The 15,360-nt window shown below is 38.5% G+C and overlaps 2 protein-coding genes across 46 annotated transcripts in view; one reads left to right on the plus strand and one right to left on the minus strand.

Moving 5' to 3' along the window:
- bbox1 (butyrobetaine (gamma), 2-oxoglutarate dioxygenase (gamma-butyrobetaine hydroxylase) 1) overlaps positions 1-12,362 on the plus strand; it is a 43,012-nt gene extending 30,650 nt beyond the window's left edge. For all 6 annotated transcript variants that reach the window (XM_077518879.1, XM_077518874.1, XM_077518880.1 and 3 more), the window contains exons 4-8: positions 5,947-6,145; positions 8,910-9,015; positions 9,090-9,286; positions 11,158-11,324; positions 11,416-12,362. In XM_077518879.1, the coding sequence (XP_077375005.1) occupies positions 5,947-6,145; positions 8,910-9,015; positions 9,090-9,286; positions 11,158-11,324; positions 11,416-11,567 (821 nt within the window). In that variant the 3' untranslated portion in view covers positions 11,568-12,362. The remainder of the gene's footprint in view (positions 1-5,946; positions 6,146-8,909; positions 9,016-9,089; positions 9,287-11,157; positions 11,325-11,415) is intronic.
- A 45-nt stretch (positions 12,363-12,407) lies between these two features.
- madd (MAP-kinase activating death domain) overlaps positions 12,408-15,360 on the minus strand; it is a 37,687-nt gene continuing 34,734 nt past the window's right edge. For all 40 annotated transcript variants that reach the window (XM_077518846.1, XM_077518843.1, XM_077518842.1 and 37 more), the window contains one exon: positions 12,408-13,767. In XM_077518846.1, the coding sequence (XP_077374972.1) occupies positions 13,654-13,767 (114 nt within the window). In that variant the 3' untranslated portion in view covers positions 12,408-13,653. The remainder of the gene's footprint in view (positions 13,768-15,360) is intronic.

A 15,360-nucleotide genomic window follows, 5' to 3' on the forward strand; every position in this document is an offset into this window, starting at 1 on the left:
AGTGAATTTTCATCAATCAGTGTAAGCGTTAGTCCGTCACTGCCGCACTTTGTTGACGATTTACGACTGACAGAATGCCCAACTCTGTCTGTCAGTCCTAAAATAGTGATGACGGAAGCGTGGCTAAAATAAATTGACAGACTGACGATTATTTTGTTTCAGCTTTAAACAAAAATAAATAAATAAATAAATAAATAAAAGACAGACTGATGATGACGGAAGTTCAGTTCATTTCAGTCCGACACCTTGCTTTATATGTATTTTTTTTTTTCCTCATAAAAGTCTTTCTTTCTAAACTGTCAGTATCGTTCGTCCCATCTGGCTGGAGGTCCCATTGGGTGCATTCCACAGATGGCCTACTGAAACGATGGCAGTTTTGTGATAAAACTCACTCAAGTCAAAACAAAGTTACTTTGTAGGTTGCAGAGGAGGCGGCGCAGTCCTCCAGGCTTGAACAGGCCACAATGAGGGGAGAGACACAGTGCCTTGAGCTGCCCGACAGCTACCGGAGACATAGCTTCAGGTTGCCATTTCTGGAAAAGCCACTGTAGCAGACTACATGTAGTGGGAGGGGCCTACATATAGCATCTTTAAGGTTTGTGCTGTCACTTCAAACATGTGTGTCAAAAATCCTTCCTGTCAAACCCCTAATGTTTGCAGCACCATTACACTAACCTACATCCTCAAGGCTTTTTAAGACATTGAAACAAGCAACATGCATGCTAATTCTGACATGCTCTCCTAGCCCACCACAGCTGGAAACTATGCAGGAGACAGCAAAGTTGATTCCTCGTTGACTCTAGACGCTCAGTCCTTCCCAGATGGGAGGAAACGAGTGGTGATTTAATCTCCAGCTTTTTCCAGTCCATTTTTTTTTCTTAATGCTTGAAGATTGACGAAGACAGTCGTGGGCTTTAATCACCAGTCGTGCCTCGCTTTTAATCCATGTCTAGTCATTTTTTCTATGCTCAAAGTACAGTCCACTCAGGAAATTACTTGCAGCTCTGCAATGATGCAAGTCACGTTGTTTACTTACAATGGCCACATTGACTACATAGATAGTTGTAACAGTTGTTCATTTCAACAGTATTTTCTCATTGCTGGCCATCTGCTGACAAGACGTCCTTGTGAGGAAGTTATTCCATGAACAAAAGAGTTATAATCATCTTTTCTTTGACCTGTCTGCCACAAATACTATTCCCTCGACAATCCATGTGCGTGCTGCGTTTCCCAACGAGAATTCTGCAGAAGTGCAGCTGGTTCTTCAGTGGAGCTATATATATATATATATATATATATATATATATATATATATATATATATATATATGCGCACACAGTGAGCAAAGCCGTAGCCTCTTTGTCACTGGTGACATCTTAAACCACTGCTGGGCCTGTACAAGACATCCAGACCCAGTTTCACAAGAGTAATAAATGTTACAATCAGGCCTGGCCTTTGCCCTACTTTTTCTTTTCTTATAGCAAACAGAAAGTTCTTGACCCTTTGAACTATGCAGCCAGATATGAAATGTGAAGACACTCTGCAGGGATGTCTGCCAGGGCGTAACAGTCACTTGGGCTGGGAAATTATGGAAAAATCGTTTTGACTGATATTGAAATCAAGATTAAAAGATATGATGTGATTCCAGCCTGACACTTGTGAGTAGTGTGCTGTATCATCCAGTCACTTATTTCGGTGGATTCGTAATTACGTGTCGATGACTTAGCATTTAGCTCAGTTTCTCTGTCTTTCTTCCCATCCTTTCATGCTAACAGAAGTGTATCTTATTTGATACCATGGAGGTGACACTAGACGGGAAGCGAACGTTTACTGTATCTCTATGGCTCTGCATCATATTTAGCAACATTAGCTAGCCAACCAACACTCAGTGTTACGGGCATAAAGAATTAATGTCATATGATTTCCAAAACAATATATTGATGATCCGTCACATTTGGCAGCTCTGAAACGCTAACTGAAGTGTCAATTTTAAAGCACGCTTAAAGGCAGTACACCAGACTTAAGCCCTTCCAAGTAATTAACAATAGGCCTATAATGATTAAATCTTACTTTTTACACCAAGGCGATGTATTATTTTTTTTATTATTTTTTATATATAAAATATTAGGTGTTTTGCTCGTTAGTTTTGTAACTTGGGAGTAAAAGGCTGGGTTCAGTAAAACCCCACCGCTCCCTGTGTGATTGCTGCGCCCGCGGCGAGTCAACTGCAGTCTGCTGTTGGAGATCTGCGTTTGAGCACCACTCTGAATGCAAGCCATCAATTCTTTCATAAATATTTGAAACAAAACTGCTCCTTGCCAGAAGAAATCATGGAGGAGGAGGAGGGGAGTTGGTCTCGAACTAGGGACTTGCTGCTTACAGAGCGAGCACACGAACCACTATACTATTTGTTCAGTTAGGTTCAACAGTACAAAAGTTTTACTTGTAGTTCACACAAGTGACAGCCAGAACCTTTTGTGGGATTTTAAAACAGCTAATTAGCATTGCACTTTGGCATTGCAAATGTGAAGGATAATTGATTGCTTTGAATTCATTTGGACAGAATGTTTACTGATAAAGGCTACTTTTGTCACTATCCCATGGAGGTCTCAGAGAAAGTGTGCGTGCGTTTAGTCTGCAGAGGCGGGTGCAGGGGTGTGTCCGCACCTTATGACGTCAAAGAGTGCCAACAGCTCGTTTTCTCCGGTTGGGAGGGGCTGGCACTTGGAGAACAGAGTGATCTAGAATTTCTCATAGAGTGGCCAGTGGAGGAAAACACCACTTCCGTCATGCGATTGCTGAGGAATTAGCATTTTAACTCCGCTAAAAGCTCCAAAATTTTGAGTTTTCATGTTTCTGTGCCGTTAAGGGAAGGCAAAAATAAGATTTGCTGTGACAACAACAAAGGCTGATTCAGGGTTTTTTCACAGCATAACAGTTTGCATACAAATACTGTGATGTTCGGCACCTTGTTTTTTCTTTGATTTATAATGTTTTGATGATCGTGAAAAGAGAAAATCTATACCATGATATTTAGATTAATTGTCCAGCCCTAATAGTCGCTACCTTCCCTTTAATGAGGCACTACAATTCTAAATCTAAAAAAAACAAAACAAAAAAAAGCAGACTCCAGCACGCTCGCCTCACCAGGTGCTCATTCATCCCCTGCAGTCTTTTGCTATTCAGTCTGATTGCGATGCAGACATCTAAAAGCCTCTGAAGAAGTAGGTACGAAAAAGATGTGGAGCTTCAAACATCAACCAGGTACAAAATCTAGGCACTTAAATCTTACTCTTACCAGCAATACACTTTGCAGCTGTTAGGCGGAAGTTGCTGGAAAGTGGCTCCATGGAAAAAGGAGTGGAACCAGATGGGCGTAGAGCAGCGGGAGGAATTTTTCCATTTGTCTGTCTGAAAGAAGCTTGCTGATTTCTCTCAGTGTGCCTGTCGTATTCAATTGCTTTCAGTAGCAAGCTATGAAATGGCATGGGTTGCAATGAGAAACCCAATCAATATCAAGTTACACTTCTGTAGTTAATGTTTTTATTAAAATCGAGAAAAAAAAATATTGTTGGAGTTGTATTTGGAAACACGTGTGCTCAAATGTATATTGCAGGCCTTACGCACCTGAGAGTTGATCCTTGGGGGATGATAATGTGCTCTCAAGGTAGTGATGCGTGTTTAAGAGATTGGGCACGCTCTGCTGCTCATCGCAGCCTCAAACGAGGATGCTTCTTATCCATTTCATCAGCACCACTCCAGGGTGGATTTTATGACCCAGGCCTCATTACCTCAGCACAAAACGGTAAAATAGGGAAAGTCATTTTATAATATAGCTTGAAATTGTTCAAGCCGCATCAATACTGTATTACATTTATCAATGAAATGCGTTAATCACTTTAATAGGTTTTTGTCGTATTATCGGCAGAGCAGAAAAATGCAGCTTTTGAACCATCATCTTAATAGGGGAAATCATTTTTTCCTGAACTTTATCATTGCTCTTGATGCATTACATATAAACACATTTATATTAGCTACTTAATATTTCTTTTCTACACTTACTGAGACTCACCTTGACATTTTTTATGGCCTTTTTGTCACGTTGTCAAGCTTTTGATAATCAGTTCTTAGTTTCAACTGTACGCCCACACCAGATCATTCCTCTTGTTCCTTTTGTTTGGAGCCGCTTGTCACCCTGAATCCAGTCTCACTTGAGTGATTTTTAAAAAAAAAATTTTTATACTACTCCCAGTTGGATACACTTCATTTTTTGTCCCTATTCACAAAAGCATCTTCCTGTGAACCCCCTCTTATCTTCAGTCCCCCACAAGCCACGTTTCCATCATCTTTTAACAAAAAAAGTGTTGAGATACAAAGTTCGTCTTTTCTGAAACCTGTGAGGGGTTACTCAAACCCAGCTGGGAGAGGTGAAAGTTTAGGCTTGCCTGAGCGATTTGCTGGAAATGATCTACAAGGAGAAATGGACTCCAGGGACGTTGGTGGTGAAGTTTGAGAAGACTTGTGACACTCGTGTAGAACTCCTGTTATGCACCACTGAACTCAGCGTGCTTGCTTGCTGTGGGGCCTATGAAAAGGAAGATGAAGCAAGTTTTCTCTGCGGCTTTGGAATAATAAACTTGGATGTGTCCTAAAATGTCGTTAGAACCGAATAGCTGACCCATCACAGGCAATTACACACTTGCCATCTTTGGCAGCACTGAATTTACACAGTATCTCGTCACAGCTTTAAAATAACTCGGGGAATGTGATTGACTTTAGTGAATAAGAGCCATCATTACTAGTGTTGGAAACTGTAATGAGTCATAGCAATCGATGTAGATTTGCAGCAGAACATGTGTCCCAGTTTTGACCTCCAGTGGAAGCGTAACTGCATTTCTCAATAGAGCCACATACTGTAAATAGTTGGTTATACCCCCACAGTAAAGTTGAAAAGGTTTTGATCACAAACTATATGAGAGGCTTTGCAAAATTTTGGTGAGAATATGAAATACAGTTAAGTCCAATTAAGATGCACATCGGTCAGAAGGTCAGTACAGAAAGAGGTAAGTAGTAAGGGGATCCACTTTTCCCATTTTAATCAATTTGGACTTGCAGCAGGACACAAATCAACCAGCAGCGAATGTCCCGGCTGGAGAAATTATTTCATTTTTGGCCTAATATAGAAGTTACTTTTTAAAGACCTCCTCCCACAGATTTTATCTAATTGACTATAGAATGTATGGGTGTTTCATCTCAACATGTTCAAGATGAAAAGTAAAAGCAAAACTTATTTCACTAAATACTGTTGCGGTTTTAAAAACAACGGCTTTTAACAAAGAAGTCCTCATCTATTTCACCAAGCTATAAGAGATGTTTCAGGTGTATCTAACAACTCAAGTCCAACAAAAAAAGTCTCTTGTAGCCATATGTGAAATCTACCAAGAAGTCTGCCATTTAGAATTTTCTTCCCAATCTGGCCCCACATTATAGAGGTCACAACTCCCCCTCGAGATTTTATTTGATTGTATTGAAACTGTGGGTGTTTCATGTAAGGGTGTTCAAGATCAGAAAAGTAAAAACAAATCTTTTATATATCTTCGAATGTGGTTGCCGTGGCAATGAGCTCTTTGCCATGTAAAATTATGCTGATTTTGATGCTCTAAACATGCGCGAAAACGTGAAATTTTGAACACACATCAATCAAGGCTTGCTAGAAAAACAAAACAAAAAACGTTGAATGTTTAGTACCATTTTCAAAAAAAAAAAGTGACCTGGTCTGCAAGGCCCTTCATCGCTGCTCGCAGCTCTAGTTACTACTTGATTACCTCATGTTAATATAGAATTTTCGCTGTGACGTAGAATGTGAAATTCCTTGATTGTTTTGCACACAAAAATGGCAATTAACATGATTCTGATCCTGACATTGCTGTCATGTTCTCTTTTCAGAGCGCTACTACTGGGACAGCAAACTGCGTATTCCCACTGCCAACTACCAGGACATCCTCCATGATGACAAGGCCGCACTGGCGTGGCTTGTGGCGCTGAGGCGTGTTGGAATCGTGTACCTGAAGGGGGCTCCGGCAGAGCAAGGCCACGTGGCCAGACTCGCCCAGAGGATCGGTTACCTTCGACTGACGTTCTACGGGTAAGACGTTGCGTGCCTGTCAACAGCAGCCAAGCCACTATTAAATAAGCGGTGGCTCAAATGGTTAGTTTTCCACATGACCTTGATCTAGCCAGAGCTTAGCCAAGGGACCGTTATTAAATAAAACCTGATACATTATTTGTATCTATTTTCCAAGAACTCAAAAAGAACATTTGTGTTAAATAGTCCTTACAACTTTGATGGTGAGGAAAATGTGTGTTCTGTCCGCTGCACTGATTTATTTGGGTCCTTCGACAAAGCTAGCAGCGAGTCCTCTGGCGATTTTTATCTCGCTGGAGTTCATCGCTTTGGTTTATTACGCGAAGACACAGACGGGAAAAGCAAGCCAAAATCTTTCCAGCTGCTTTAAACCGGAGGAATTACCTGGTGCACTCAGTCAGAACAGAGGTTTGGAGCATTCTGCCTTTCCATTGCCAAAGGATGAGCTCACAGACTTGGAAGTAAAAAAAAAAAAGGGCCGTCTTTTTCTCATCGTCAGAATATGGGAGCGAATATTCTCTCATTAGCACGCGGTTGTTGTTCTCAACACATTGGAAGAACAGCCTGTAGTCCCACAAGCTCGATTCATAGTACAATTTGATTGTGTTAGGTGGGGAAGATTATGGTTTTATTTGTCCAAATATTACAAAGAATGACCTTTTACAGCTGCAAATTAATACTGTGATTGGTTATCATACCGTCAGGATCGAATATCGGCCCATGCCAAGAATGCACTGATTTAAAGTATGTAATGTGGAAAAAAACTCAGCAACCACTGAGCAGGCGTATGTCACGACATAGACGAGCGAACTCAGCTGTCTGCCTACCCACTCTTTTGAGGACAAAAAGGAACGCATTGTGGACAAAGAAGACAGATGATTTGAAAGAGGAGTATGAGAGGTCATTTGTGTCAAGGGTAGAAAAACATCTCTAAACAGAGGAAGAGGTTTACGACACTACAATTCCGTCCTTTCATTCCTTCCAGGTGGTATTTCACTGAGCGGCGCAGCCAGTGTTGCTATTTCATCAGGTTTTGTTCAAGACTGCAAAACATTTCAAGGACGTTCGCCAGACCCTTGCAAACCATTTTTATGCTAGCAAAGTGAGATACGGGCTGTCCAAAGTGACCTAATTTAGCCTCCAAGTAATGACAAACAAACACATCCACTGTTGGCTTTTAGATGCCTCCACAATCCATTGCAACACCTGAATGGAATATTGACGAGGGTAATTCCACTTCTACAACTGCTGTTGGCCGATCGCTGTTGCAATCAATTCAATATCCTGAGAATGTAGGGACTTGGATGAATGAGAATATTCACATTTGCTTGCATCGGAAACAAATATACAGAAGCGTATTGTTAATTAAAAAAAACAAACAAAAATGACTTGCCTGATATCCGTAATCACAACTCTGTGACCGCTTGTAGCATTTTGCTAAACAGGAAACATTTAAAATTTGTGCTGTTAGGTAGTGCTCTCTTAAAAAAATAATAATAAAAAAAATAGTGCTGTCAATAATCTTTTTCAAAATAAAAACAAGTTTGTTTTTTGTTAATCCACTAAGGTTGGACATATAAATTGAATTGAGTGGATATAAGTACTCATAATGTATTATCTTCTATACATATGCATTATTAAACACCAACAAAATAAGTCTATGCTAACCGGTTAGCAATCGTGATTAGCATTAGCACACTAACCATTACCACTTAGGCTAAACAAACACTAACTACCATTTAGTTCACACATACATCATTATGTATGCATTAAAAATGTAATAGTGTCTTTAAAAAAAAAAGTCACAGACGATGCTTCAACAATAATCCAAATTTAACATTTGGTCTACGGGATTTAGCGTTAAAATTACATTGTGTTAGTTTTTAGAGCATATATGTTCAAATTTTTTTTTTACTATTTTTAATTTCAGTTTATTTATTTATTTATTTATGTATTTATTTATTTATTTATTTTAATAAAGTATGGGTCAAGTGTAAGATTTTAAAAACAAAAAAGTTCACTAGCTGTTGTTTAATAAAGTAAACTACAATCCTTAAAGGACTGTTTGACCCTCCTGTATGGTCGTGCAGTAACACCAAGATAAATACATAATAATTGACACAAATATGAAAGAAAATGTCATTTTTGCTCTAATTGTTTAGTTTTATAAATGTAAGAGTGTTTCAGTTAGTGATATTTTTAAAAAAAAAAGTTTTTATTTTGTTAAAGGGATACTTCACTTATTTAGCCCATTATCGCAATAAAAAGTTAATATTTTATCTATAATTAATTTGATACTTTCCTCATTTTTCACGTACATTTATTACCTTTAAAAACACATTTTGCAACTTGCTGTCGACTGACAATGATATCACAAGGGCTCAGGTAACCAATCACAGCTCAGCTGTTTTTTATGTTTGGTCATGTGGCATTCTCAAGCTGAGCTGTGATTGGTTACCTGAGCCCTTATGATGTCATTGTCAGTCGACAGCAAGTTGCAAAATGTGTTTTTAAAGGTACTAATTGTACAGGAAAAATTCTGAAAATATCAAATGTATTATAGGCAAAATATTGATGTTTGACTGCCAAAAACGGCTACATAAGTAAAATATGTCTTTAACAAGAGTGTTTTTGACCCGAATGAGGAAAAGTGCTCTAAAATATGATTTTATAATATTTCACTGTGAATAATCAATCGGCATTCGGGCGTCACAGGTAATGATGAGTGCTCTTGTTGACGTCATGTTCCAATTGCTGTCTTCAGGCATACATGGCAGGTTGTGGACAAATACATGGCAAACAACGTGGCCTATACCTCAGGAAATCTCAGCCTCCACACAGACTACCCCGCATTACACTTTGCCCCCGGAGTGAGTACATTCACCAATGAGCTGCTTCAGTTTGAGGCAGCAGTGAGGTGTCATCTTTTGTGCGTTGAGCATAGGTGCAGTTCCTGCACTGCATCAGCCAGGCCAAAGAAGGCGGGGACAGCGAGGTGGTGGACGGCTTCCACACAGCCGAGGAGCTGCGGCGCGAAGACCCCGAGGCCTTCCGCACCCTCGCCTCGCTCCTGGTGGACTTCACCGACACGGGGGCGGACTACTGCGACTTCATGCTGCAGTCCAAGAAGAGAATCATTGAGTGAGTGAGGCGCACGTCTCACCTTTGTGTACACTTCATTGATGAATTTGAGCGGGCAGATTAGAAAGAGCAACACTGCCATCTGCTGGCCGACACCATTAGTGGTCTCACTTGATGAGGTGCAGCTTGACAATCGAATGTTGCCAAGCTTCATCAAGATAATCGCTGAGCGTTTCATTTGACTGAATGACATCATTTGGTTTATTTGTACACTGTCAGAGAGCTGTTTTTTTGTAGTAGTAGTAGTAGGGCTGGACAATTATGGGAAAAAATAATAATCACAATTAATTTTTGATTGATTGAAATCACGATTAAAAAATGAGTATTCATTGAATATTTAAAACGATATTTTTACTACTCAAAACTATGATCATAGCCTTACGTTTAACACTTCATTCTTAACCACTATTCTTTTTGTCAAACATAACATAACCTTAGAAATATATGAAATGGGCTCTTTGCACAGCTCGACTACTTCCTGAACTGAATACCACATTTTTGTTTCCTCTCTTTCATGAGTGGACAAACTGATTAATCCAGGTGTGTCTGGCCAATGTTGTTGTAGTTACTGAGATCAGGCACACCTGGATTAATCAGCTTGTCCACTCATGAAAGACAGGAAATGAAGGACTGGTGTTGAGTTCAGGAAGTAGTGGATTTGTGCAAAGAGCCCATTCAAGCCTCTTACATTTTCATTCATTTTCAAACGTAAACATTACACTACCCTCCATCATATTTATTTTATCTTGTGTTATTTTCACAAATCTGAGGACACTGTGGTGCCGTGCATCCATTTTGTACACGCTTGCAATAAGAAGTTAGAACAGAAGATGGATGCGATTGAATTCTATTAAAATAACTCGTTTTTCACAAATTGGGGGAAATGTGTGTGAAATGTTTGAGTAGTGCCATCTTACCTGTGTGAATATTCGTTCTTTGGAGGACTATTATGCTGCATTCGAGGATGGTCGGAAGTCTGAAATATCCGAGTTGAAACTTCCCAGTTCCGACCTCAACGCGTTCAAGGTGAAAGTAAACAACTAAAATGGCGGATAGTGATAAATTGTTTTTTATTGTGGTCCTCAAAACTCAATTTGACCTCCAGAAAACGTACCTTTTTTGCAATTTTGTTTCATTTATTGTTTTAATCTCATTTCATAAACATTCCATACAGTTAAGTAGGTTACGGTATAATTTCATGCAGGGATATAGCGGCAATTCTGTCACGTACGTTGCGTTAAATGAAGTTATGGTGAATATTTATGAATGAAGAAAGCTATCTAGTTTTATGCTCGAATAAATTGTGTTTTGCCATTCAGAGTGACGTCACATTGTAGTCCGTCGGTGAAGTCGGAGTCCTTGGTTTTTTCCGACTTCGCGAGTGGAATTTCCGAGTTCAAGGGGGCGTTCCCGGACGCACTTCCAGGTTTAAACTCGGATATTTCCGACCATCCTCGAATGCAGCATAACTCCACAAGTTGATGCTAACTTCCCCTTAGCATTAGCGCTAGGCTCGCGACGTGTTAAAAACGAAGCAGGTTTTGTATTTAAATACATAGTGTATGTAATTCTCCTGTATGTGTTTACTCTTTCAGTTAACTCCAACTAGAGTGTCATTAAACAGCTTAATAAAGGACGCTTAGGGACTGCAGAATCACACTGGTTCGCTCCGGGCTACCTACAAGCTGGTGCATTCAGGTTAATTTCACAACGTAGGAAACTTGTAAACTCGCCACAGTGTTCTCCACATTAGTCGTTTTTCTTCGAAATTTTCGGTTAATTGTCCAGCCCTATCATGTAGTTAAATAAGGGATGACTACTGTATACTGTAGTTGTTCAAGCCTTCTCCTTTGTCTCGTCTTTGTGATCAGCATTAATGATCAGGGTCAAGTTGTGAGGATAAACTACAACAACGCCACCAGGGATTCGGTGCTGGACCTCCCTCTCCATCAAGTCCAGCCCTTCTACAGAGCGCTCAAGGCCTACGTGAACATCACGAAGCGACCCGAGAATGTGGTCACCTACAAGATGGAGGCAGGTCAGCGTCAACCGTCCTCACCGAGTTCTGTTTCACAAAAACATTTCATTTGGGTCGCGTTACCTCACAACAGGTTGTGTTTGCATTCCAGGCGACATGGTGACGTTTGACAACTGGCGCCTCCTGCACGGCCGAAAAAGTTACGTCAGCAACCCGGAAAGGGTGCGACACCTGGAGGGAGCCTACCTGGACTGGGATGAAGTCATGTCCCGCCTCCGAGTACTCCGCAGCTCCGTCAACTAGGCCGACGAGTGATGACACCGTCGGAGGAGTTGAGGTTTACTCTCTAAACTTCAGTGCAATGCGCCAATGCAATTATTTATGAACTGATTTTATCAAACTATTTTACAAGAACGTCTTGAAAAATAATTTCAAAGTGAATCATTGTTCAAGTATGTGGAGAGATTTTTTATTTTTATTTACAACTATTAGTTTTCACTTGCCTTAAATTAAGTTGCCCAACTGAATGAAATGGTTCTCCCACTGGAAGCTTCACGTAGACACTAAACTCATCACCACAGAACTTCACTCTCCAAACACGTTTTGACACCAGGTGGCTTTTCTACTACTCACTTCGCTATAACGAGGTTCATTTTTTGCGGCCTCACTTTATTGCAGATTTTTTTTTTTTTTGCAATTTTACATTCATTTTCATTTACAGTAATGTACTTATTTTATAACAGACTGTTTAAACGAGAAAAATGAGAATGTAAATGCCTCGATGACAAAAGTTTATACTTATGTGGTGAGGGGTTTTAGAGCTGTAAAACATTTATAATAAATGTAAATCATAAAGCTAACTACTTCGGAAAGTGAGAGAACACTATAAAATCTGCTCTTCCAATCAAATGCAAAGATAGCCATTGACATGTTTTTATGTAATACAGTAAATTAAGCCAAATGAATGTTTCCTGTGCCTTTGATCGTATTCCACTGGTCTTAAATCATTTATAGATGCTCGCTGTGGAGCCAAAGTTGTACGTAAATCAACACCAAGTGTTTGTTTTACTGCATCTACAATAAAACAACATTTCAGCACTTTGTGTCAAATGAAGTTTTTCCAAAGAATAAAAAACACGGGCCTCCGTTTGGGATCACTTTATTTAGATGGCTAAAGCTGTACATGTTTCAGAAATACTCCAATTACTAGAATACGCACACTTGGCATTTCTTTCCTCACAAGACAGTAGCCAGTCAAACACAATGCCAAACATAGTCGGAAAGCTCTGCAAAGCTGCGTCCAAGTCCTGCGCTGAATTTTGGATTCAAGCTTCTTGTGACGGATAAGGTGGAATTTATTCACTTGTAAACACTCTATGGCTAAAAATACAGGCTTGTATTGCTGTATGTGAAACAAACTATTTAACACGCACACACAAAGTGGAACAATCAGAATCTTTACTATGAACACACTTCAGAAAATGTCACACTTCCATCAGTGTTTATTGTTAGCGATTACTGAACTTCCTTTTTATGGAAGAATGAAATGAAGTATCGACTGCAATGCGGCCACGTGATAACCGTTAACACCCCACGGCCACAATTGCACATTAAAATTACACCCAAACATTACGACTGAGGTCTGCCTGATTTCTAATAGTTCGAGTGGATTGCGTCGACATGCTAACGGCAGCTGACGCAAGTCGACTTTTGAGGGTCACATTCATCACTTTATGGAGTACTTTTCTATATGAATGATTCCACGGTACACACTGACGAGACAATCACATCACTCTGACGTCATCACGTCAATCGACAAAAAACAAAACGTTTCATTCTCACTGACATTGTTCACCCTGTGAAAGCCAGATAAGAAATTGCTAACTTAGCATTGCACATTTAGGCAATTCAACATTTATGGGCTTTTTTTTCTACCCAGAAATATACAGCAATATATATTAAATAAATACTATATATGTAAATATATATAATATTTATTTCTGAATGGTCATAGTAGCATGCTATTGATCAACAGCAGATGACAGATGAGCTGGAACTAGAACAGCAAATCAGCCCGGCGGACTGAGCAAAGAACGACAACACGTTCGTCACAGTCAATAAGCACGCAATCACACTAAGTTCTATAAGGGGAGGGCTGTGCGCATGGGACCCGCATGCACTCGGTTCCTCCATTGTTCTAAAGGGCATCTGATGTCGGAGCAGAAGACAACAAGACGAGGACAAACCTCCCGTGGACGAGTATTTACACGACATCACAGAGCACTGAGGGAAAATATTTACATTGATTGGTGTGCTTCCATGTCACTAGGGAACTCAAGTAGAGGCACATGGAGGGGGGTGGGGGGTAAATTGGGAGTCCAGGGGTGCACTAGCTCGGGAGGGGTCGTGGCGATAGAATCTTGGCTTTTCCGTCCGTCTCTTTCCCCTTCACAGCTGCCACGTAGGAGAAAAGGCAGAGGACCGAGTAACAGATCTGATGGGCCTGCACAACACCAGGACGACGAGGTTATTAGGTGCAAAGAAGCCATTTGCCCATTCAGGAATCACAATTGACACCATTGCAAGCAGAAATAATCATTATTATTATTATTATTATTATTATTATTTTACAAGGAAATGGGCTCTTGACATCACCAAATGGTGACATTTCTCCGTTCTTTAACCGAAAGTCTTTTTATGCAACAATAAAAATCATTACAGTTGTGCCTTCAGATAGATAATGTGACTTTAATTTCTTTCCTCCAACACCCCCTTCCCCATTTTTTTTTTAAACCATGAAAAACAATATCACACTATATTGTAATGATGCCCCTATACATGTTCAAAAAGAAAATTCCAAATGGGGGAGGAAATGCTTAATAACGTCCCTATTCATGCTAAAAAAAAAAATATAAGAATAAATAAAAATAAATAAATAAAAATATATATATTTTTTAAATTTCACATGGGGAGGAAATGCTTAATAATCACCTATTCATACTCAACAAATAAAATAAAATAAATAAAAACGTAAAAACCCCAAATTCCACATGGGGAGGAAATGCTTAATAATGTTCCTATTTATGTTCTAAATAAATAAATTAATAAATAAATAAAAAATCCCAAATTTCACATGGGGAGAAAATGCTTAATATCCATATTCATGCAAAAAAAAATAAAAAATAATAATAATAAAAAAATGTCACATGGGGAGGAAATGCTTAATAATCCCCTATCCATGCTATAAATAAATAAATAAATAAATAAATAAAAATCCCGAATTCCACATTGGGAGGAAATGCTTAATAATGCCCCAATTCATGCCTAAAATAAATAAATAAAAATCCCAATTTCCAAAATCACCTATTCATACTCAACAAATAAAATAAAATAAATAAAAACGTAAAAACCCCAAATTCCACATGGGGAGGAAATGCTTAATAATGTCCCTATTTATGTTCTAAATAAATAAATAAATTAATTAATTAATTAATAAAAAATCCCAAATTTCACATGGGGAGAAAATGCTTAATATCCTTATTCATGCTAAAAAAAAATAATTAAAATTAAAAAAATAAATAATAAAAAATTGTCACATGGGGAGGAAATGCTTAATAATCCCCTATCCATGCTATAAATAAATAAATAAATAAATAAATAAATAAATAAATAAAAATCCGAATTCCACATTGGGAGGAAATGCTTAATAATGCCCCAATTCATGCCTAAAATAAATAAATACAAATTCCAAATTTCCCATGGGGAAGAAATGTTTAATAATGTCCCTATACATGCTCAAATAAAATAAATGAGTAAATAAATAAATATGAAAAAAAATTACAATTCCCAAATTCCACATGGGGAGGAAATACGTAATAATACATGCTCAAAAAAAAAAAAAAAAAAAAAAAAAAAAAAAAAATCCCAAATTTCACATGTAGATTAATTGTAAATTAAATATTAATATTCACTCTATAAAAAATAAATATCAAATATTATATTGGTTCGTTTTTTTTTAATTTTTTTGATTTTTGATTATTATTATTATTATTTTTTTTTTTTTTTAAATTGTATTTTATTTTTTTATTATTATTTT

Source organism: Festucalex cinctus, chromosome 4, assembly GCF_051991245.1.
Source record: "Festucalex cinctus isolate MCC-2025b chromosome 4, RoL_Fcin_1.0, whole genome shotgun sequence".
Classification (NCBI taxonomy): Eukaryota; Metazoa; Chordata; class Actinopteri; order Syngnathiformes; family Syngnathidae; genus Festucalex; species Festucalex cinctus.